The sequence below is a fragment of the Camellia sinensis genome, chromosome 13 (assembly GCF_055761805.1).
Source record: "Camellia sinensis isolate YWXY chromosome 13, ASM5576180v1, whole genome shotgun sequence".
Lineage (NCBI taxonomy): Eukaryota > Viridiplantae > Streptophyta > Magnoliopsida > Ericales > Theaceae > Camellia > Camellia sinensis.
In genome coordinates this window covers 71,384,348-71,409,007 of record NC_138973.1, presented here as the reverse complement: position 1 = coordinate 71,409,007, position 24,660 = coordinate 71,384,348, and the positions used below count along the sequence as shown (strand labels likewise).

The window sequence follows — 24,660 nt, the reverse complement described above, 5'->3', positions numbered from 1 at the left end:
ATGGAGAGAGGTGCAATTAGATGGGGTTGTAGTGGTGGGTTGAGGAGAGAGGAGGGGGGAAGTGGAGTTGGAGTCGAAGCGGAGGAAAGAGAGAGAGCGAGAGATAGAGAAGTTGATGGTGATGAGAGCGTGAGGAAGAGCATTGGATGGGTGGGTCATAGGTTGAGCCTTGTTTTAGGTCTTATATCTAACATTGGGCATGTTTGGTAGAACGTAAAAGCTGTTTATTTCAGTTTTTGACTTAATTTAGGCTACAATGTTGTGTTTGGTACAACTTAAATCATCAGATTATAGCTTTAAAAAAAGCTATTTTCAGCTCAAATCATGAAGCTGCTCGGGGGATGCTTATGAATTATAGCTTAAGCGCGCAGCTAATTGGAAGGTGATGAAATGACTTAAATGGCCCTCCAAAACTTCAACAATTACGAAATTGCCACTATATAAACCCTCTTTTTGTTGCCCTAGCCGCTCCTCTCCTCACACTCCTCTTCTCATTTCCTCTCTTGGCGACTGAAAGACGATCCTCCACATCTCCAAGATTAGCTGATCGAACTCCTCCACATCTCCAAGATCAACCAATCGAACTCCTTTCCTCTCTGTTTCCGTTGATCTGCACCAAAAAGGTAAGAGTTCATGCCTTTTGTTTGTGATATATATTTATATACACACATCGAGTTAGGGTTTACACAGATAGAGATCAGATCACACTCTCTGTTCCTCTCTCTGCTTTCTTCTTCTTCTCCGATTTTCGTCATCTTTTTTGTTTATTTTTTTTTTCGCAGCGACCATTCACAGCTGTTGGACGAGTACGACACCTGAGTATTCAGGTAAGATTCTTTTGCTCAATTTTTAGTGTTCTTGTTAAATTTTTGCTCAATTGGTGCTCAATTTCAGCTCAATTCTTGTTCACTTTTTTTGCTGTAGTGTTAAATCAAAGTCACTTTTGGTTTAGTGTTTATGTATAGGTTTCCTTTTGATATCTATATAACAAGAGACAAATGTCCTGATATTGTTTCAACATTTTGAAATTAAGATAAATTGTGTTTCAGTGAGAAAATTCAAAATAATTGTGACTTTCATAGAGGTGAAAGTTGTGGTATGCACACAATTCTCATTTGTACTTTCTATGAAATACAATTATTTTTGAGTTGTTTTCACTTAAAAAGAAAATGCTAATTTATTATCTTCTTGTTTGCTGTTTTGTTTTTGTTTTTTTTTATAATTATATATATATATATATATTTTAAGATTGGCCCAATCAATTTAAATGTTCACAAAATCTTGAATCAACATTTAGTTTTCTGCTAGTTTTTGTATTAGAATAGAAGGAAATGAATTGAATTGAATTGATAATGCAGTAGATTTTCTTAAACACATGTCGCAGTAATCCTCTGATCCTAATGAAGATTGGGTTTTTGGAGAAAATGGAAATTCATTATAGGTATGTGCCATCTATCATCTTTTCAGATAAATTTCTGATTCATTCTTTTTTTTTTTATTTTTAAGTTTAGAGCTTTACTGAATTTAGAATGATGATGAGAAAATGTTGTGCTGTGATTGCATCTTCTCTTCTTGCAGCTTCAATGTAATTTACAGATTAATTATTGTGGAATACTATTGTTCACTTTTGGTTTCTTACTTCTAAACACAATCCAAAGGATTTCAGAAACAGTTATTCATTTAAAATAGCTCCCATGGTTGCTTCTAAACCATGGCATTTGCTTTAAAATAGCTCCCATATTACCACTATGTCCAATACACCAATTGCTTAGTAAAGTATGTTCAAGTTAAATGATCCTGAGTGTGGGCATGTAAATTAGTCTAATAATGATGTAGGTTAGACTCACAAATGTTAAACTTCATTTTTTGTTTCTTTTCTTAGTTGATAAGAATTTCATTGTATCATAATGGTATTCAACCTTTGTTTCCAATCCATCCAATAGTGACAGATAATTATTTCATTGAAGTTGGTATAAACAAATGTTTACGTATCTTTTTATTCTCTTTTCCAATAGTGATAGTTATATTTGAAGTTTTTTTCGAGTCACTTGAAACTTCCACTGCCATCCACTTGAAACTTCCATATATATATATATATATACATTATTATGCAAAGGGAAAATTATAACTGAAAAAACAGTAAGCAAGTGACCACACCTCTTTGAAGAAGTGGATTGTCCAGAGGCTTATTAGGGATGGTTTTGAAGCCTCTCTCTGTAGAACTTCCTGGCCTGCTACCATTGGTCGCCCTTTAGGTCTCTTTCTCTCTCTCATCTCTCTCTCTTTTTTTTGGATAAGTAAGTCATATTATAACCAAAAAAGAAAGATATACAATGAAATTCAATACACAGCTTTTGATGGGAGCACAAAAATAATCATAATAAACTACTCCATCAAAATAAACTACTCCAACAAAACAAGGATTCAGAATTTCCTTCTAGCATTCTTCAAGTCATGAAGTTTCGCTTTAAGTTTTCTTCTGTTATCCTCTTTTGAAGTCTCCCCATAACTAGGATCACTTGGAGATGGACTCCCTCTATTTCTCAACTCTTGACTTGAATCACCATTTCCTAACTCGTCCATATCACACGATTCAAGGACATCAAAGGCATTAGATGTTGAGGGGACAGAAGACTGCGTCTCTCTCTCTTTGTTGATCAATGGCGTTAAACCTTGCCCACTATCTCTCTCATCTTTCTTCACCACTTCCCATTTAGTCGGAATTTGTGTTTTAGTGTCCTTGACTCTCCACTCATGTTTGAAGGAGGGAGGGTTTAAAGACTTTGGCTTTTGAGGGTACAAATTAGTGGTATGGCCAAAAGTCTTACAACCATCACACCTTTGAGGCTTCCATGGTACCTCAACTTAAATCTCATATGGGTCACCATAACCAAGATTTATTTTGAAAGACTTAGGGATCTCTTTATTTGCTGGCACTTCAATACAAATTCTTGCAAATGTAAGTCTGCTTCTTTTGAAAGTTGGCTCATCCAAATAAAGAGGAGTTCCCAAGATGCTAGCTATGTAACCCAAACCCTCTTCACTCCAAAGTTCCAAAGGAACATTGTACAACTTCACCCACAATGGCACACTTGAAAATTCACACTTTGTTAGTTTTAGTCCAGGTTGCCATTTTTTAATAATAATCGATCTAGCCCCAACAAAATAGGGGCCATTTTCCAAGATTGTGTCCATAGCCTCCTCACTTTTTACTTTAAAAATAAAAAAACCATTGTCAATGGAGACAACGTCCTCAAGCAAATTTCCCCAAAGTTTCTCCGCCCAAGTTTTCACATAATGGAAAAAGAATCTTTTATCAATGAAGTATCCAACCAAAGCATTTTCCCAATAAGAAAAGCCTTTTTCTGAGATCTCAATAGGGACATTGTAAATGCCATCTACTTGGTTCTCAATCTTATGGGCACCTATTTTATACTTCAATATTGACACCTTGTTAATCTCTTCTTTAATTAAAGAGCTCCCAACTTGTAGAGGTTTACCTGATATAGCAAGTGTATCCAGACCTTCACTACCATCTTCCATATGTAGATCAACCGAATCCTCATTTCGACAAGCTCACTGTAGACACCCCATTTTTGACCGTCCTCAAGACTTGGACGTCACCGTTGGAACACTTGGTGATTACCTTTGTTTGTGTTCGTTTGGAGTTCCCGGAGGTCTCGGCTACGCGCCTTGCCTCAAGATCTCCGAACTCGACTGTTTAGTGTCTGGTTTTGCACCAAACACTTGTGTTTTGCCTTGGAGGGGCAGGGAATGCCTTGTGAGGCATCCCCACACATCACCGGCCATGGCCAGAGGCCACCGGCTGGTGTTTTGCTGCCATCGGCAATCTATATTGCCGGTCGGCACTATTTGTTGCCGGTCGACACTCAATTTTGTCAAAATGGCAATTTTGAGCAGCTGACTACTGTTCATCTGCTTTTGCAGATATTTTATTACAGCTGTCTTGCATTTGGCTCCCCTCCATACACGTGTATGGAGGGATCTCTCTCTTTAGAAGCTTGTCTTGTAAGCTTTACAAGACAAAAAGCTCTATAAGAGGAGCTTTCCTCTCCCTTGTTTTAGGTTGGAGAGATTTTAGACAGCCATATTAGGGTTTTGAGTTCTAGGGTTAGGATTGATACACATTCTATCTCTATACCTCTCTCTCTTTTTACCTTTGTGTGTGTTTAAGTGTGTTTGTGTCTTATTATTGCACACAAACACATAGTGTTTCACATTTTCTTGGTTCCTTGAAGAACCAAAGGTTGTTCTTGGTGTTCTTGGGTAGTTTTGAGCTTGAAGAACCAGCTGGTCCACCATTTGTGAAGAAAGTCAACAAGGGTAAGAAACTAGTCCCTTTATTCCCCATTTTTGCATTGTATTTTTACCTATCTTAAAATTGTTTTTGAGCTTGGTGTATAATACAAAAAAGTTCTATTTTTAGACCCTCTAAATAGTTTATTTAGGGTGTTTTGTTGTTTGAGGTTGTTTGACCCCTCCTAAGCCTTGTAAGGCTTCATTTTGTGCTATTTTGTGTAAGCTCCGAGACCTTGGTGTTTGGGCCTCCCCACCACTGAAATCTTGAGGGATTTCAGAGGTGAGGATGGTGCCTTGAGGTCCCAAGAAGGAGAGGGCCACCCCCTCTCCTTATTGTCCTTGAAATGGACCATTTTTGGCCTCTTGAGGGAGCATCTAGCTAAGCTTCATGTTGACCATGCCTCGGCTATTTTTTGTGCCTATTATATCATAATATGCCTCTGTTTATTGTTGGTTTTGGTACACCATGCATGCTTAGCATACCTACCTTGTAATGCCACTTTATTGCCTTAACATGCCTTAGGTTGTAAACCTTTGTTCAAGCTTGTTTTAGGTCTAGTTTTGTGAAGCTTCTATGCTTATTTTAACATGCTAGAGGTCTGTCCATAGTTGTTTGGGTCGGTCATGGCATGCATTGTATAGCCCCTTTGCATTTTTGGCTTGTTAGCCTTAAGTGTGTGAATGTATAGCATGTATCCTTGCCTGAATTTAGTGGGTTGGGACCATTTTTCATGTAATTTCAGTCCCTTTGACATGCTTGTATGCTTGCCTTGGACACCTCTTTAATGCTTTGAAAGCTTGTGTAGCATGTTCCATGTTTTGGCCATTGTACATGCCTTTGAATTTGGGCCACTTAGATGCCATCTAGGGGCCCCCCCTTTGCATGGTCTAGGTCTGCCTTGAACCTATTTTAAGTCCTCTTAGCCTTATGAGGCTTGGTTGACTTGGTCATGGTTCAAGCCCCTTCGACTTGCTTCAAGTACTTGGGCCATTTATTGCATGCTTAGTCTATTTTGTTTGCTTGGTTTGGCACTATCTTAACATGATTTTCAATGCTTACCTTGCATGCCATATGTCCATGATTATTCTCTTTCAAATGTGTTTGAGAGTTGTCCCATATTTGCCTAAGTGTTGGCCCCTTTAACATGTGCATGTGTGTATGTGTTTAGTCCTTTATTTTGGTCACTTTGGCCACTGTTTTGGGCCTTATTAGAGCTGCCCAAATCATGTTTCAGTCCATCTCTTTGTTTGTTGCATGTACTCCTTGTATGTTGTAGCATATTGGTGAGTTGTTGAATAATTGAATTTGCATGATTGAATGAAGTCACATGTTTGTTTACATGCTTAAACACCCACATTACGCCTTGCATACTTGTTGGTGGCATTATCTCATGCCTTGTATGCTTGTTTGCTTGCTTGCATAGTTGGTGTGCCTAGTGTACATCACTCGCATTGCATTGCTATGTTGCATGCTAGCTCGCATGATTAGGATTGCATTGCATTGGCATGCATGCTCTACCTCTTGACCAAGTCATGATGGAGGTCGAGTCCCATTGGTTTGTTGGTTTGCATTGCATTTGACATCAAAATGTGCACACTTGGTCCTTTGGGCCATCACGCATGGAAATGCGCGATTGATGGTCCGAGAACCAAGGAGCATGTCCCTTTGAGTCATTAACATGATAAGGGACATGATTGGTGCATATATGCCTTGAATTATATTGCCATGCTCTGCCTTGCCCTCTGTTGCTGTCAATTGCAGATTCTGCAGGAGCTTTCTGCCGACCGGCAGTGCTAAGTGTCGACCGGCAATCCTCCCTCTGCCGATAGTTTCACCAATGGCCGGTGATCACATGCCACTGCCGGTGGGCATTCTACCCAGCCGATGGCATTCCCCAATATCCAGAAAAGCAATCCTGAGGTTTTGGCAGCCTCTAGAGGAGTAAAGAAAGGAAAACAGAGGCAGCCTATGCATGGCGGTGCACTTTCGAGCAAGACCCGAGCACGCATTGCATTGAGTTCTCCTCCCGAGGCGGTTTACTGTTTTTCCTAGCTTAGTTAGTTTGTTAGCTAATTAGGCAATTTGTAATAATTAATTAGCTTGTAAGTTAATTATCTGTAATATTTATTCGGTCCCTCCAAGCGAGGGTGAATCTGTAATAAGTGTGGGTGCGTGTGTGTGTATGTCTTCCAACCCCCACTTATTTCTTCCCTTTTATTTACCTGCTTATGATGGTAGATTAGGGCATGTTTAAATTAGCATATCTTATGCTATGCATGCGTGCATTCATACATTTGTCTTGCATGCACCGGGCTCGGTACATCATGCTAACTGCATTTGTAGTTCGATTCCAAATTGAATACGTGATTAGTTGTAGCATTTCACATGACATTACAGATTAGCCGAGCCTATCTCAATTGCATCCTGTATGTGCTGCATTAGTCAATTTAACATGAACTAGGATCACGCATGTTTACTAACCAGTTTATTATTTTGGCTTGGAGTACAATGTAAGTATTTTATGCTTTAGCATCTCGCATGCGTGTGAATGTTAACATGATAGCATACTTACCATGTGGCTAGATGCTTATGTGATAAACTGTTTGAATGCCTGTGGGTGAAGGTTGGATTGTCTGAGTTGGAAACACTCATTGAAATTCGTGTTTTAGCCTACTTGCGAGTAGCAAATTCCAAAACATATTCCGAAACAAACGGATATGCAATGTTTCTTTCCAAATTAGGTAATCTAGTCTATACTTGTTTGCTGTGCGCATAACATAGTAATTCTAGGCTAATAAATGGAATAAGAACACATAACGTTTTCAAAAACGGATATCACGGTTAGTAGAGGCCGATCTTCGGATCGGGCGAAAGGGGGTGCTCATAGCTGACCTTCCCCAATCGTACCCTAGCTCCCGAGCCGAGACAACTCCGGTGATGACGGACATGTGGCCTTCGGCACCGAGTCAGGGTTTCCTAAATTCCCCCATAAAAAATATTTAGGTGGCGACTCTGTATCTGGCAAAGCAGTCCATGTTTGGCACTTCTTTTCAAAAATCTGTTTGTCAAAACGATTTGCCAGATTTGGACTCTTTGGTTCAGATTAAGAACCGCGACAATTTAAGAGTCCAAGCTATAGTGACCCCAAATGAACAGAACGGGACTCACCCTCCCGGGGCGTTCGGGGGCGTCTACAGTTTCTGGCAACTCTGCTGGGGATTTAGAGAGCTTGACTCGAACTCGTGATATCCTATTTTGATTCCATTTATGTGTCTCTTTGCATTGCATGTGCATTGGTGCGCCTAGGAACACAGTGTTTGCCATCTGCCATTCCTGAACGGTTTGCCGGAGGCTTGTCTTGTCAAGGCATGACCATAAGGCTGACCGGTTATGGGCTCTGACAGCATGGGAACACAAACCCCGGTTTTACCGGGGCACCCTTTTGACCATTCGACCTGGTGCATATTTGGATCCATAGTGTCCATTCCAAATTAGGACAGGTTGCTTACCCGATGTTAGGTTGTTTGAAACTGTTGCGTGCATAGTGGAACCCTAGCTCCTGACAAAATAGGACAGGGAAACCTTACCCCAACATAGGGGTGTTTTGGCTCTCTTTACTTGCTATGTGCTTTTAGAGTGTATCTCTACAGGGAAAGTACACATCAGTTTGCAAGTTTGAGTATCAGACCCGAGGGCACCAGTATCAGTGTTGTTGAGAAACCAGTTATCTGCGGGTATCAGGTTCAGTTTCTGGGGACAGTGATTTCTGGGGAGCAGTGATCAGTAGTAGAGTGCAGTTGTTCAGCTACGCCCGTGTTTGATCTGTTTGGGCTGAAATGCTGTTTGTTGTCCCTTTCAGTTCGGACAGTTGGTACAGAATAGCTAGTGCTCCCCTTTGCTGAGGCAGGACTTATAATGACGCAGAATTCAGAAGAGATCGTGGTTATGACAGCTGCATTAGATCAAGGGATCACTCTACAAAGTGAGGCCAACATTGATGCGTCACATCCACCCAGGTCGCCTGTTGCGCACCCGGTTTGGGCCCCCCAACTATACCAGGCTCACGAGCCTACTACATTTGAACTAATGGGGATGATAGGTGATCTCCAGAGGTCTGTGGCGGATCTCGCCTACGGAATGTCAGCTTCACCTCCAGCCGCACCATATGCCGGGAGTTTTGTACCCCAGGAGCCCCCGCTGTTGGGGCGAATTGTGATTGAACTTAGCCAACCGGAGATGGCCTCCAGCTATGATAATGACATATCAACATCAACTCAAACCCTCGATCAGGCTGAGGCCAGAGGAAAAGACCAAATGAAGGCAAAGGCCGATCCCATTGAACAACTGCTGTGGGCAGTCGAGGCTTTGAAAGCCGGGGCGATGAACAAGCAACAGATATCCGCAGTTGTGGCAAAAACTGTGGAGGATGATTTCCCCACTCCACCTGAGGGTAGTTCAAGCCAGTCAGAAAATCAGGATAGGCCCCGTCATGCCAGAACAGTTCCTCCTGTTCCCGCCCCTGCACCTGGGAAAGATCAGAAAGCTAAGGCAGCACCTGCCGACCCTTTTGCTTGTGCGGCTAGTAAGAACGCTCAGACTTCAAAGTACCTGCCCCGAGGGCACAGGACCTTTCATGCTCTCTATATGCCTCTATCTAAGGCACTTCAGATCCTTGCTGAGAGGGGACACCTTAAACCCCTGGAGCCTCGGCCTCTCCCGAAGAATCTCTCTGCTACACATGATGCTGCTCAGTACTGCGCGTACCACCAGCAGACAGGCCATGCTACCGACAATTGTTTCCGCCTCCGTCATGAGGTGCAAGATTTGATTGACAACGAGGTTATCCTCCCGCCCACCTCAGCCAAGTCTGTTACCACCCAGTTATTGGACTTTGAGGACACAGATACTGCAAGTATGTAATCAGAAAGTGAACCACCTGCGAGCGGCATCTGGTATATTTTGGATGTGGTGTCTGGCACGCATTTTATGAGCATCTGTGAACGTTAACTTTGTAAATTCTGGCTTGGGTATCGAGTCAGTCTTTTGTTTTGAGTCTGTCTTTTTGTCTTGAGTCAGTCTTTTTGCTTAAGGGTATGTCTTGTTGTAGCGAGTCAGTCCACTTTGTATAGAATACCAGGTGATTCTGGGGTTGTTGCCCCGAACACCGTTTTGTTTTGTAATTACCTATTTTTGTTTTTTGAGTCTGTTTCTGCCGAGGGGCCAGTTACACCAACAAATCTGAATGAAACAGCTGTGGCTATCTCACTTTCATGCTTACTTTCAGTGTGAGTTATTTGTGCCAGAGGATTTGAATGGGCCAACAGTACATCTCGCCTGCTCTCTTGCGCGCCAAGCTCATTGCATTAACCTAAGTTTTTCAAAAAACCCCTTTTGAATACTGCGGTGATAAAAACGAAGGGGAAGGAATTCCTCGGGTTTTGCAAAATTTTGATCATCTTAAAAGAAAGAGAGACGTGCTAAGCTCTTAATGAATGAAATCATGCTTGTCAGCATGAGTACTGGGAAGGACCCTGGCTTGATCCGGATTGGTTCCACACCATCTTCGGCACGAGCGATTCGTCGCTTTCTTAAAAACTTTCAAAAACAAATGTTTTACACGGCCCTGTGAAGACCTGTGTGGAACCGCTCTTGAGATTGTGCAGCCTAGGATCGCTCTCAGCCTCAAGATTCAACCCGTCCGTTTCGAACCTTGAACCCGTTCAGAAAGTTCAACGGTCAAACGCCATGTAAGATCTGTATCGCCAGATCAGAAGCAGCCCTCGAGCAGGAGGCATCAAAGCCGAATCAAAAGATTAGCTCTCACCAGAAGAAGCTCGTGCAGCAGCCATGATGGATTCTCCTACAAATCATTGCAACACCCGTTCTCCTAGATACAGAGAGGCTTCAACTCCAAAAACCATTTGGCATGGACTTGTTACACTTTTACCCTTTGAGAGGCTCGCTGGGCTGAAAACCCGAAAGGGCGGCCTAGGCAAAAGTTAGAGCAAGAGAAAAATACAAAAAAAGCAAAAAATATGCAAAAATGAAAAGAAAAGAAAATAAAAAAAAATGCGAAAAGGAAAGGAAAAAAAAAATGAACAAAAGAAAATAAAAAGAAGCTCGCAAGGTCGAAAACCCGCATCGGGCACCTTGGCAAAAGTTAGAACCTGAAAAAGTGAAGGTTAAAATACCCGAGTGTACCTTAACCGGAACTACGTAAGGCTTGGTTCCCATGTTTGGGATACGTAGGCAACTTCATCATGAAGTCCAGCCCCCAACACTTTCATAGCGTCTCGGTCCATACAATGGTTTCGATTTTATCCCAAAGTCCAATCGCCAACGCCTTCCAAGGCAACTGTGTCCATATATTTGTTGTGACCGTCTTCGTCATCTCTGTGTCCAAGAGCTTGACCACCGCCAATGAAGACTGTTTGCGGACCGCTGCGGCACCATCCAAACAAGGGGCAACTTTCCGTTGCCACGAGTCGTCGTGAGCCGCCATTCAAACCAGGGGCAACTTTCCATTGCCATCCACCCCCTTTAAGCCAGGGGCAATTTTCCATTGCCTCCGATCCGAGGTTGCGCATCTCAAAGAGTAAGTTCCATGCTCGTTGAGCGTTGACTGTTTGCAAAATAGTTTTTGAAAATTTTTACTGAGGTTGACTATTTTCTCGAAAACGATTCCATTTTCCAAAACTGGACCATTTTCTTGGACCCCAAAAGGAAAATTTTCAGTGCTTACAACCTGACTTGCATGGTTTTCAAATAAAAATCGAACGAGTGTGTTAATCTAACTCTCATTTTGATCAAAACTGTTTTAGTAGAAAGCAAGAACAAAAAAATGGTCAAAGTGATGAACTAAGGGCACAGTTGAGCCAGGCGTTCTGTCTCCCCCCCGTCGTCAACATACTGGCCAGAAGGGCACTCTACCCACCAGAAGAAATATCCGTGAGCTAACGGTGTTGAGCATGAACCCACACCTTCCTATTCATTCATTAATCACCTTGGGGAGGGACGAAAAATGAGAGAGTAAAGAATAGAGAGGTGTAAGCTGAGAGAAAAGTAAGAAAAAGGGTTTTGAGAGAAAAAACCGAGCTTGAGTGCCAGAGTGATGTGAGAGTCACAAATGAGAAAAGGGTGGGAAACAATACCCAGAGAAACTGGCTCCTCGTGATCAGAGGTCCCCCGTCTTCGTTAACGCGTCTGTATGTTGTGTCTTTTGTTTTGTTTGCCTCAACCTTTGTTTCAGTCTTTCTTGAGCGTGTCTCGTTGTGTTTAGGTCGCATACCCTTTTGTTTGAGTCCTCCCCGCTGTGTTCAGTTGTAGGCTCGATACCCCGGTTTGAAAAACCCTTATTTAATTTCAAAAATCATTTATACTCAGAATGCTGTGCCATTCTCTATATTTGAGCGTGCTTCAACTCCAACCGGTTCCATCTTTGAGCTTTGTCTTGTCAGATTGGGCAGTTCACTCAGGATTTGCTGTGTGCAGAATGAACCGAATGCTGTGTTATGGGCTGTATGCAGATTAATCCCCAGCAGAGTAAGGGCTGTGTGTCCAGAATCGGGCAGTGGGCTGCTTGGGCTATTTTGCTGTTGGCTGTTTAGTTATCTGATTATCACAGTGCAAGTGTTTAATTTTCAGACAACTAATCATATTTCATTTACATTGCGGTGTAACATGGTGTGATGCAATGCAAAGTATGAAATGTAAAGATATACGGATGTAAACACTTTTTCAGATAAAAAGCCTATTTCAATTCATCATCTTTTCAAGTACACAAGTTTTGGAAACAAAATCTGCCTGCGGCAGTACAAAGTATCCTGACTACCAACAAAAGGGAAAAGTACAAAAAAGAAGAAAAACAACAAAAATCTGTATCCATGTCAAGCGACTCCGAGGGCTATCGGTCTGTCCTAGTCCTCTTCCTGGACGAAGGTCCAGGAGCATCATCAGCATCGTCGTCAGAGCCCGAGCTAGTGCCGCCTCCGGTCTCCTCCTCCGATGACTCTGCCTCCGCTTTCGACTCGTCATCATCATTATCGTCATCATCAGGGACGGGAGCTCGCGAACTACTCCCGACATGAGTGCGCCCCGCCTTGGTGCGGGGGAATGCTCTGCCCTCCTCATCTCTCCTTCAGGCGGGGACGGAAGGCCCAGCTGGAGCACCTCCTACCACGGGAATCTGGAAGAGAGGCTGAAAAAGTACATAAAAGGCAAATACATCAGTATACTGTGGACAGTTTATTAGTGAAGAATGCAGTGTATGAGTACAGTATGTGAATACTGTGGACAGTTTATCAGTGCAGAATGCAGCGTATGAGTACAGTGTGTGAATACTGTGGACAGTTTATCAGTGCAGAATGCAGCGTATGAGTACAATGTATGAATGCCGTGAGCAGTTTATCAGTGCAGAGTACAGTGCAGAATGCAGTGTATCAGACGCTGTGAGATCAGTGTGTCAGGTGTTGTGTCGTGCATCAGATTACGTGAACCAGCTTGTGAGTGATTTGAGGCCGTGATCAGAAGAACATACCGGAATGCTGTAGAGGGCCAGGAGGTCGAAGGTCCGCTGTAGCATCCCCATCATAGAGGCATTCAGCTCCATGGACTGCCGGGTGCACTCGGAAGATGCCTGCAAAAGTACAAGATATGTCAGTATTCCGTGGAATATCAAACAAACTGAAATGAAATGCCAATGCAAGATGCAAAATGAAGTAATACATACCGGAGGCAAGTCGGGGATGCCGGCTAACTCATGACCAGCCGGGGGAGGAGCAAAGGGGATCTGGTAGGTCGCCCCATCCTGCCCTCTGTATGTCAGTAAAGTGGGCAGAGCAGGATAACCGGTCCCCCGTCCTCCCTGAACTACGCCCCTACCACGAACTCGAGCCCTCCTCGATACTCCTGCTCCAGCTCCCGCTCCTGCCCTAACTGCTGGCGCCACGGGCTTGGCTCCCTCAGCTCGACGGCCGCCGCTCAGAGACCGCATCATGTACGTCTGCACGTACTCTCTGTAGTCGCCGATGCCTCTGAAGCGGGTCACCTCCTAACCGATAGTATAATCGGCCATCTGCTCGGTAGTGAGTCTCTCGGTCTCCCTCATGTCCTCATGAGGGTGAACTGGGACTATCTGCTCCGGTAACCCTAGGGTCTGGCGTAGGAAACGCTCACCCAGGTACCAAGCCCGACAGACCGGGCCCTCCAGTAAGATCCGGAAACGCGAGGTCTCCTCAGTACCGGCAAATCGGTCCCGAATCGTCGCCGGCAACGGAGCCCAAGGCTGCCAAGTGATCTAAAAGTGACATACAGTTTGTTATCTATCGTTATTGAAGTATGCAGTGAAAAGCAAAGCTTAGATAAATTCTGAAATAAAACATACCTCGGCAGGGGTGATAGTGTCGAAGTAGCGGCGAAAGAAGCTAAATGTCTCTCGTGGCCTCCGCACGCATCTCCCATCGAAGCGTCACGAGAACGGGACGACGAGGGGGGTCTCCGTGTCTGGCACGGGTGCAAGCCTGGGAAAGTAGGCGTAAACCCACAACTGCAGAGAAAACATCAATAAGATTATCAGATAAGAGCGGAATGCAAGATAAAACGGGAATAATAGGGCCACATGTTGTACAGTGTGTTGCGCAGACAATATATTGTGTACAGTGTGAGCAGTGTACAGTCAGTGTAAAGCAGAGTGTATGTGTGTGCCGCGCGTGCAGTATACAGTTAGTGAAACGCAGACTACAACATGTGCAATACAGAATACAGTACAAAGTACAGAAGATAGAAAAGCAGAAATGAAAAGTGGGAAAGAAACGTACCTCCCATGCACGCCAGTAGCCTCCGAGCAACTGTCCGCTGCCACGGGAAGCCGAGCTCATATACCCGTAGAGTGTGGCCAGAGCGGCGCCATCCCAATCATAGTACAAGATCTGCCTGACGTCCACCAAAGCACTAAGCAGGCAGAGGGGCACGGTGTTCGCCCGGTCGGCGAAAATGGTCGTCCCCAGCAGGAACATGAGAAAGCCGCGCGCATACCTCTCCATGGCCTCCTGAGTCATATGCGCCTCCTCCACCAACGCGGGCTGGACCCTGAACTGCACCTCGAACCAAGAGTAACGAACAAAGCCTGGACGGGCGAGAGGTGGCACTTCACCAAGCAGATGGATCTGAGCGGCAGTCCACTCGTCCATGTCAGTATCGAAGGGGATCTGATCACCCCCTACCCCGATGCCTGTGAGCATCGAGAAATCATAGGGAGTCATCATCATGTCTCCTGTCGCAGATAAATGGAACGAGTCGGTGGTGTCCCACCACCTCTCCACTAGAGCGGCGAGCAAGGGCCTGCAGGTCGTGAGTATGGAAAGTCCCCTGCAGAAAGCGCCGAAGCCCGCCTAGTCCACGATGTGGCGAACCGCATCGGGAAGCTCGGCATACCAGTCCCGAGCACCGGTGTTCCCATACCCACGGATGGTATGGGAATCCTCCTGTAAACAAAAAAAAAAAAAACAACAATTGCGAAGCAACATTCAAAATGCAGTTCTAAGAAGTATATAGGTATACAGCATGTGTGCATGTTTTCAGATTCAAACAAATATCGGGTGCCGGTGTGCTCGCCAGTGAACTACAGCGTGTGATGCGTCAGTATGTTCGAATGGATCAAGGCAAATGCAGCATGTGTGCATGTTTTCAGACTCAAGCCAATACTGGGTACCAGTGTGTATACAGTGAAATACAGTGAGCGCCGTGTGTTCGGGTGATTCAGAGCCAGTGCAGTGTGTTTGCATGTGTCAATCCCAAACAGATATCAGTTGCACGTATGTTTACAATCAACTACAGTATACAGGGTATCTGAGCTAAAGCAGTTAAAGAGCACAACCAGCTACGACAGTTTTGTATCCTACATTGCAGAAAGTAAAGCAGAGAAAAGAGAGTTACCTTGGAAGCGCCGAAGGATAGGTGGGAGGTAGGCTCACGCAGTAATAGCTCGGGTGGCACGTGCTTCTCGAAGCTCCGAAACTGGCGAAGTCCGTCAGGAGGTAGCACATGAATCGCCGGCCGGTAGGTCGCCGGGTCGAACGGGCGGACGCTCAGCGGGAGAAGCTCAACCCCGGGATCCATCTCGTGATCCGGGGGAGTCCCGCCCTATGGAATATCATCGGCCATGTCAAAAATGGTGAGAAAATAGCCGAAAAAGGAAAACCGGACAAAAATGTGAAAAGTCAACCAAAAAGTCAAACCCCGAGAGGGTCGAAAAAGGCCGAAAAAGCTGGAGTACGGAAAAGGTACGGATATCGAGGAAAACTCGAGGGAAACAAGCCCCGAGTGGCGGAAATCAAGAAACAAACACCGAAACGAAGTTTCGTTCGGTTGAAAATGTCCGAAACGTGAAGGAGATCGCGAATCGAACGACGAAATGAAAGCTAGAACGCACGGAAATGAGAGAATCAAGGGAGGAAAACACTCTAGAGGGAGAGAGAGGCGTTTTTCGACCAAGGAGAAGTAAGAAAATAGGGTTAGAAACCCTATTTTAAAAGACCCGTGCCGAAATGACAGAACTGCCCTGACACAGGAATTCTTTGCCGGTCGGCCACACTCTTTGCCGGTCGGCAAAATATTGTGCCGATGGAATTGAATTATGGCCGGTGGACGGTCGGTGATGTATTCTGATGGCCGGTGGACATCCGGTGGTCTCCTACAGTGATTTTGGAGCTTCCTACACCCTTGTTTGAGCTATTTGTGAGGTTCAGGGCCTTTAGTGCTCAAAATAGTGCAAAACAGTGCATCCCCGACACTTAACCGGCCTCCGTTGTGACCTAGGGTCGTGTCTTCTGTGCGTGGCACTCGAGTTCGTGCAAGGTGTATCCTTTCCGTATCCTTTTGGCTTTTACGAAACTCAAAAGTTGCCCTCCTATGCCTTACATATCTATCGCACTGTTTTGTGCATTTCAAATCAATCGCACTGTTTTGTGCATTTCAAAATCTATCGCACTGTTTTGTGCATTTCAAAATCTATCGCACTGTTTTGTGGATTTCAAAATCTATCGCACTGTTTTGTGCATTTCAAATCAATCGCACTGTTTTGTGCATTTCAAATCAATCGCACTGTTTTGTGCATTTCAAAATCTATCGCACTGTTTTGTGCATTTCAAATCAATCGCACTGTTTTGTGCATTTCAAAATCTATCGCACTGTTTTGTGCATTTCAAAATCTATCGCACTGTTTTGTGCATTTCAAATCAATCGCACTGTTTTATGCATTTCAAAATCTATCGCACTGTTTTGTGCATTTCAAAATCTATCGCACTGTTTTGTGCATTTCAAATCAATCGCACTGTTTTGTGCATTGCATATTGATCGCGCTGTTTAGCGTATCGCACTGTTTTGTGCATTGCATTCCATCGCGCTATTTTGCATAATTGTCCAATTTCATTACCTGCGTAGACCGCATGTTTTGCTTGCGTAGACCGCATGATTGTTCAATTTCATTACCTGCGTAGACCGCATGTTTTGCTTGCGTAGACCGCATAATTGTTCAATTTCATTACCTGCGTAGACCGCATGCTTTGCTTGCGTAGACCGCATGTTAATCTCATTACCTGCGTAGACCGCATGTTTTGCTTGCGTAGACCGCATGATTTGTTCAAATTCATTACCTGCGTAGACCGCATGTTTTGCTTGCGTAGACCGCATATTTGTTCAAATTTCATTACTTGCGTAGACCGCATGATTGTTCAAATTCGTTACCTGCGTTGACCACATGTATTGCTTGCGTAGGCCGCATATTTGTTCAATTTCATTACCTGCGCAGACTGCATGTTTTGACTTGCGTAGACCTCATGCTTATGTTCAATTTCATTGCCTGCGTAGACCGCATGCCTATGATCAAATTCGTTGCCTGCGTAGACCGCGTGCTCCACTTACATGTCTGTGCCTTCACAGCATTGTTATGCTTCCCATTCGCTTTGCGTTGTCACGCATTTCGAGCACAATATTATGCGTGTTGCTAACGATGTTGTACCTATTAAGTTTGTTTTCTTTTTAGGCACGATATTGTATGTATGGTTCATTTAAGGCTGGTGCAACCAGACGAACCGCACAGGTATATTCACGGTCTAGGAGACCTTAAATCCTTGGAAGGTGTAAGACCTTTAGTGTTCGCATTGTCGTACATCTCGAAAGCCGCGTGTTGTCGTGCATTCCATGCAACATGCATTTTATACATCATCTGCATTTCAAAAATAAAAACCAAAAAACATGCATTGTCATGCATCATTGTAATATAGTGCACATTGCATTGTAATTTACATGCATTCACTGCATCGCCTCCGCCTATGGCTCACGCCTTTCCATGATTGAGCTTGGTCTGGTATGTGCCCATACTTTTCACGTTGAAACATAGTTCAGTGGACCGTTTTATGTTAGACGCGGCTTGTACGTGTACATGCCTTTCCTAGGCAAGATTTGGTTTGGCCTGCGTGCCATATTCGCGTTGCGTTGTAGATCGCATGCATTCACTGCATCACTTCCGCCTATGGCTTGCGCCTTTCCATGTTGAGCTTGGTCTGGTATGTGCCCATACTTCTCACGTCAAAACATAGTTCAGTGGACCGTTCTATGTTAGACGCGGCTTGTACGTGTACATGCCATTCCTAGGCAAGATTTGGTTTGGCCCGCAGGCCATATCCATTGTATTGCATTTCCATTCCATTGCATATTTGTAGCTATTGCATTATAGCTTGCATGCATTCACTGCATCACCCCCATCTATGGCTTGCGCCTTTCCATGTTGAGCTTGGTCTGGTATGTGCCCATACTTCTCGTGTCAAAACATAGTTCAGTGGACCGTTCTGTGTTAGACGTGACTTGTATGCGTACATGCCTTGCCTGGGCAAGATTTGGTTTGGCCTGCGTGCCATATCCATGGCCATTTCCCCAGCATTTTCATTATATATATTGCATTGTAGTGTAATTATCGCATCCAGTATTAGGATCGTAGTCCTTTCCCCAGCGGATCGTTTCCCCACTTGTGTCAATCCCCCCCAATACTTGTTCTTGCGTCCGTCTACATTACTCATAGTTCAGTAGACCGTTCTATGGTAGACAGACTTGTTACCTCCATCAATCTATTTGACATTTGTGTGGTTTCGAACCACTCGTGATTGGATCACGATTCAATTACTTTGCATATAGTTTGCATTGTTTCAATTACATTGCATCTTCATTTGCATTATTTATGCATTGTTTTGCATATCATTTTGCATCCATTTTTGCATTGTTATGCATGTTGCTAATAACATCGTACTTGTTGAGTTGTTTTCTTTACAGGCACGATATTGTATGTATGATTCATTTGAGGCTGGTGCAACCAGACGAGCCACACAGGTATTGTATCCTCCGAGTGAGACGTATTGAGAATTGCATAATTCTCTTACATCCTTTCTCCATTTTATTGTAGTTTGGTGTATGCTAGCTTAAAACTGTCGCATGTTATGCTTCGTTACAGCTTTCTTTGCATGATCATAAGTTATGTCCGGCTCTGTGCATTGTCTTGCATTTTGCCCCTGCCTTCGGGCACATATCCTGTTTGTCTTGCATGTTTGTCTGAGTCTTCGGCCTTGTCAAAAATGGGTCGTCTCTGGGCTTTGACATTCACTCCCGTCATTGTTATGACTTTCGAGTTCTGTCAAAGAGGGGCAACTGTAGACACCCCATTTTTGACCGTCCTCAAGACTTGGACATCACCATTGGAACACTTGGTGATTACCCTTGTTTGTGTTCGTTTGGAGTTCCCGGAGGTCTCGGCTATGCGCCTTGCCTCAGGATCTCCGAACTCGACTGTTTAGTGTCTGGTTTTGCACCAAACACTTGTGTTTTGCCTTGGAGGGGCAGGGAATGCCTTGTGAGGCATCCCCACACATCACCGGCCATGGCCAGAGGCCACCGGCTGGTGTTTTGCTGCCATCGGCAATCTATATTGCTGGTCGGCACTATTTGTTGCCGGTCGGCACTCAATTTTGTCAAAATGGCAATTTTGAGCAGCCGACTACTGTTCATCTGCTTTTGCAGATATTTTATTACAGCTGTCTTGCATTTGGCTCCCCTCCATACACGTGTATGGAGGGATCTCTCTCTTTAGAAGCTTGTCTTGTAAGCTTTACAAGACAAAAAGCTCTATAAGAGGAGCTTTCCTCTCCCTTGTTTTAGGTTGGAGAGATTTTAGACAGCCATATTAGGGTTTTGAGTTCTAGGGTTAGGATTGATACACATTCTATCTCTATACCTCTCTCTCTTTTTACCTTTGTGTGTGTTTAAGTGTGTTTGTGTCTTATTATTGCACATAAACACATAGTGTTTCACATTTTCTTTGTTCCTTGAAGAACCAGAGGTTGTTCTTGGTGTTCTTGGGTGGTTTTGAGCTTGAAGAACCAGCTAGTCCACCATTTGTGAAGAAAGTCAACAAGGGTAAGAAACTAGTCCCTTTATTCCCCATTTTTGTATTGTATTTTTACCTATCTTAAAATTGTTTTTGAGCTTGGTGTATAATACAAAAAAGTTCTGTTTTTAGACCCTCTAAATAGTTTATTTAGGGTGTTTTGTTGTTTGAGGTTGTTTGCCCCCTCCCAAGCCTTGTAAGGCTCCATTTTGTGCTATTTTGTGTAAGCTCCGAGACCTTGGTGTTTGGGCCTCCCCACCACTGAAATCTTGAGGGATTTCAGAGGTGAGGATGGTGCCTTGAGGTCCCAAGAAGGAGAGGGCCACCCCCTCTCCTTATTGTCCTTGAAATGGACCATTTTTGGCCTCTTGAGGGAGCATCTAGCTAAGCTTCATGTTGACCATGCCTCGGCTATTTTTTGTGCCTATTATATCATAATATGCCTCTGTTTATTGTTGGTTTTGGTACACCATGCATGCTTAGCATACCTACCTTGTAATGCCACTTTATTGCCTTAACATGCCTTAGGTTGTAAACCTTTGTTCAAGCTTGTTTCAGGTCTAGTTTTGTGAAGCTTCTATGCTTATTTTAACATGCTAGAGGTCTGTCCATAGTTGTTTGGGTCAGCCATGGCATGCATTGTATAGCCCCTTTGCATTTTTGGCTTGTTAGCCTTAAGTGTGTGAATGTATAGCATGTATCCTTGCCTTAATTTAGTGGGTTGGGACCATTTTTCATGTAATTTCAGTCCTTTTGACATGCTTGTATGCTTGCCTTGGACACCTCTTTAATGCTTTGAAAGCTTGTGTAGCATGTTCCATGTTTTGGCCATTGTACATGCCTTTGAATTTGGGCCACTTAGATGCCATCTAGGGGCCCCCCCTTTGCATGGTCTAGGTCTGCCTTGAACCTATTTTAAGTCCTCTTAGCCTTGTGAGGCTTGGTTGACTTGGTCATGGTTCAAGCCCCTTCGACTTGCTTCAAGTACTTGGGCCATTTATTGCATGCTTAGTCTATTTTGTTTGCTTGGTTTGGCACCATCTTAACATGATTTTCAATGCTTACCTTGCATGCCATATGTCCATGATTATTCTCTTTCAAATGTGTTTGAGAGTTGTCCCATATTTGCCTAAGTGTTGGCCCCTTTAACATGTGCATGTGTGTATGTGTTTAGTCCTTTATTTTGGTCACTTTGGCCACTGTTTTAGGCCTTATTAGAGCTGCCCAAATCATGTTTAAGTCCATCTCTTTGTTTGTTGCATGTACTCTTTGTATGTTGTAGCATATTGGTGAGTTGTTGAATAATTGAATTTGCATGATTGAATGAAGTCACATGTTTGTTTACATGCTTAAACACCCACATTACGCCTTGCATACTTGTTGGTGGCATTATCTCATGCCTTGTATGCTTGTTTGCTTGCTTGCATAGTTGGTGTGCCTAGTGTACATCACTCGCATGATTAGGATTGCATTGCATTGGCATGCATGCTCTACCTCTTGACCAAGTCATGATGGAGGTCGAGTCCCATTGGTTTGTTGGTTTGCATTGCATTTGACATCAAAATGTGCACACTTGGTCCTTTGGGCCATCACGCATGGAAATGCGCGATTGATGGTCCGAGAACCAATGAGCATGTCCCTTTGAGTCATTAACATGGTAAGGGACATGATTGGTGCATATATGCCTTGAATTGTATTGCCATGCTCTGCCTTGCCCTCTGTTGCTGTCAATTGCAGATTCTGTAGGAGCTTTCTGCCGACCGGCAGTGCTAAGTGTCGACCGGCAATCCTCCATCTGCCGATAGTTTCACCAATGGCCGGTGATCACATGCCACTGCTGGTGGGCATTCTACCCAGCCGATGGCATTCCCCAGTATCCAGAAAAGCAATCCTGAGGTTTTGGCAGCCTCTAGAGGAGTAAAGAAAGGAAAACAGAGGCAGCCTATACATGGCGGTGCACTTTCGAGCAAGACTCGAGTACGCATTGCATTGAGTTCTCCTCCCGAGGCGGTTTACTATTTTTCCTAGCTTAGTTAGTTTGTTAGCTAATTCGGCAATTTGTAATAATTAATTAGCTTGTAGGTTAATTATCTGTAATATTTATTCGGTCCCTCCGAGCGAGGGTGAATCTGTAATAAGTGTGGGTGCGTGTGTGTGTATGTCTTCCAACCCCCACTTCTTTCTTCCCTTTTATTTACCTGCTTATGATGGTAGATTAGGGCATGTTTAAATTAGCATATCTTATGCTATGCATGCGTGCATTCATACATTTGTCTTGCATGCACCGGGCTCGGTACATTATGCTAACTGCATTTGTAGTTCGATTCCAAATTGAATACGTGATTAGTTGTAGCATTTCACATGACATTACAGATTAGCCGAGCCTATCTCAATTGCATCCTGTATGTGCTGCATTAGTCAATTTAACATGAACTAGGATCACGCATGTTTACTAACCAGTTTATTATTTTGGCTTGGAGAACAATGTAAGTATTTTATGCTTTAGCATCGCGCATGCGTGTGAATGTTAACATGATAGCATACTTACCATGTGGCTAGATGCTTATGTGATAACTGTTTGAATGCCTGTGGGTGAAGGTTGGATTGTCTGAGTTGGAAACACTCGTTGAAATCCGTGTTTTAGCCTACTTGCGAGTAGCAAATTCCAAAACATTTTCCGAAACAAACGGATATGTAATGTTTCTTTCCAAATTAGGCAATCTAGTCTATAATTGTTTGCTGTGCGCATAACATAGTAATTCTAGGCTAATAAATGGAATAAGAACACATAACGTTTTCAAAAACGGATATCACGGTTAGTAGAGGCCGATCTTCGGATCGGGCGAGAGGGGGTGCTCATAGCTGACCTTCCCCAATTGTACCCTAGCTCCCGAGTCGAGACAACTCCGGTGATGACGGACATGTGGCCTTCGGCACCAAGTCAGGGTTTCCTAAATTCCCCCATAAAAAATATTTAGGTGGCGACTGTGTATCTGGCAAAGCAGTCCATGTTTGGCACTTCTTTTCAAAAATCTGTTTCTCAAAATGATTTGCCAGATTTGGACTCTTTAGTTCTGATTAAGAACCACGACAATTTAAGAGTCCAAGCTGTAGTGACCCCAAATGAACAGAACGGGACTCACCCTCCCGGGCGTTCGGGGGCGTCTACACTCGCACGGGCTTATCACTCTCTCGTTGCTTGGAACCCATTACTTCTTTCCTTTGATCAGCACTAAGTGAGCCAAATTTATTTGACAACATCATTTCGTTTGCCACCAATGAGGACACAGTGGTCAATTTTGGCCACTGCTCAACATCAGTTAGCACTTTAGTTGGTGTGTTCCATGCATTAGGTGTTTGATGCTGCTTTAGTGATTGCTCAGGTGAGGCTTGCATTTCCACAGTCCAGCGAAACTGTGTTGTACCAAGATCACAATCACACTCAATTGAGCTATCCTCTGAATCTACGTCCCTCAATCCCCTCTTGTTTACATTTGAGGGCCCTTGCCACGGTCCCACAAAATCTCCAAGTAAAAGAGATTTGGGGGGACCTCGAATGCGTGTAGACCGGCGGGGAAGTACATTAGGCATATCATCAGTAGATAGTTGATCCACCTGATTTACAAACTCCTTCAAAGATACCTTAGTCGAAGATTTGCTTTTTGATTTACTCTTGGCTAGTTTGCCCTTTTTCAATGATAGCTTACTACCCTCTCTGTCCCTCTCATTGTCCTTCTCTTTCTCTTTCTCCTTCTCCTTAATCATCTTATGACAGCACAGTGACAAGGTTTTCACTGGGGCATTTTGTCGAACAGGTAAAGGGCGAAACCTTCAGCTGAGCAATTCAGGACCAGCAAACAGAGCTTTGTCAACGCAGCAAAGAATAGGAGGTAGGGAGAGCAGCTTACTTAATCCAACAAATTGGAATGGAAATCAACACAACCTCAGGAACCTTGGCATTACATTACTAGTTTCAAAGAAGAAAAGCATAGAGCATACCCAGCTGCAAGATTGAAACTTGGTCAGACTGAAGATTGGCCAGCTGCGAGAAGCCCCTCTTGATGCAGGTATGTTTTACAGTTTTGGTCGTGCTCTAGGTTGCTGAATCGTTGGACGACGCTTCGGTTTAGAACTGACCTAGCTGCGAGAACCTACCCCCCGGTTTAGAACGCTCTGTTGAATTGGCTTTGCTTGACATTTGGGGATAGTACTACCACACCAGCGAACATTCTTCAAATTCCTTAGTTATAGGTTCTCCACGAATTGGGTTCCTATTCCTCCAGTTGCCGTAGATGCTCCTCCTCCAACTCATCTCTCTCTCTCTCTCTATGGATTTTGGTAAGGACCCATTTTTGATATGTGTGTGTTGTGTTGTGTTCATGAAGTGTTTGAATTTACAGGTGATTATGAATATATAGATGTTTTGATGAAGGACAGCACTGGTGGTGGTGATGAAACAGTAAGGTTGATAGTGGACATAGATTTCAAGTCTCAGTTTGAGCTAGCAAGGCCTATTTCAACATACTTAGAGCTCACAGCTTCTCTGCCTTACATATTTGTTGGGAGTGAAGAGAAGCTAATGGAGATAATATGTTTGGTTTGCTTAGCACATAGCATCAACAATTTTCTCAAGACTACTCAAAAGATGGAATTTAGATTTGATTGTATTGTTCAACTGCTGCCAAATTTAGGGGATGTTTGTTATCGCTTTTTGTTTTTTGAAAAGAAAAAAAAAATTAAAATCATGAAAACTTGTTTGATAGAAGTATTGTTTTCGTGTTCCTATATGAATTGTTGAGGCTGTGCCTCAAAATTTTGTTCTTTTATTGTTACCTTTATAAAGGAAAAAGTTTTATCCATTTTAATGTCCTCTGGTTGTTTATCTATTTTATTTTATTTACTAGTTTTA

At 43.6% G+C, this 24,660-nt stretch overlaps 1 protein-coding gene across 1 annotated transcript; it reads left to right on the top strand.

Moving 5' to 3' along the window:
• Window positions 1-24,593, top strand: LOC145805477 (uncharacterized). Its single transcript, XM_082900617.1, has 5 exons — window positions 1-178; window positions 466-623; window positions 783-827; window positions 1,362-1,441; window positions 24,137-24,593. Exons 1-5 carry the CDS (start codon window positions 1-3, stop codon window positions 24,141-24,143), a joined length of 468 nt encoding a protein of 155 aa, XP_082756743.1. The 3' UTR covers window positions 24,144-24,593.
• Window positions 24,594-24,660: the final 67 nt, after the last annotated feature.

Excerpts from the sequence above, each read along its gene's own strand:
- LOC145805477 (XM_082900617.1), top strand. The coding sequence starts at position 1 with ATGGAGAGAGGTGCAATTAGATGGGGTTGTAGTGGTGGGTTGAGGAGA. Across the intron at positions 624-782 it reads CGTTGATCTGCACCAAAAAG|CGACCATTCACAGCTGTTGG; the intron begins GTAAGAGTTCAT and ends TTTTTTTCGCAG. Across the intron at positions 828-1,361 it reads TACGACACCTGAGTATTCAG|ATTTTCTTAAACACATGTCG; the intron begins GTAAGATTCTTT and ends ATAATGCAGTAG.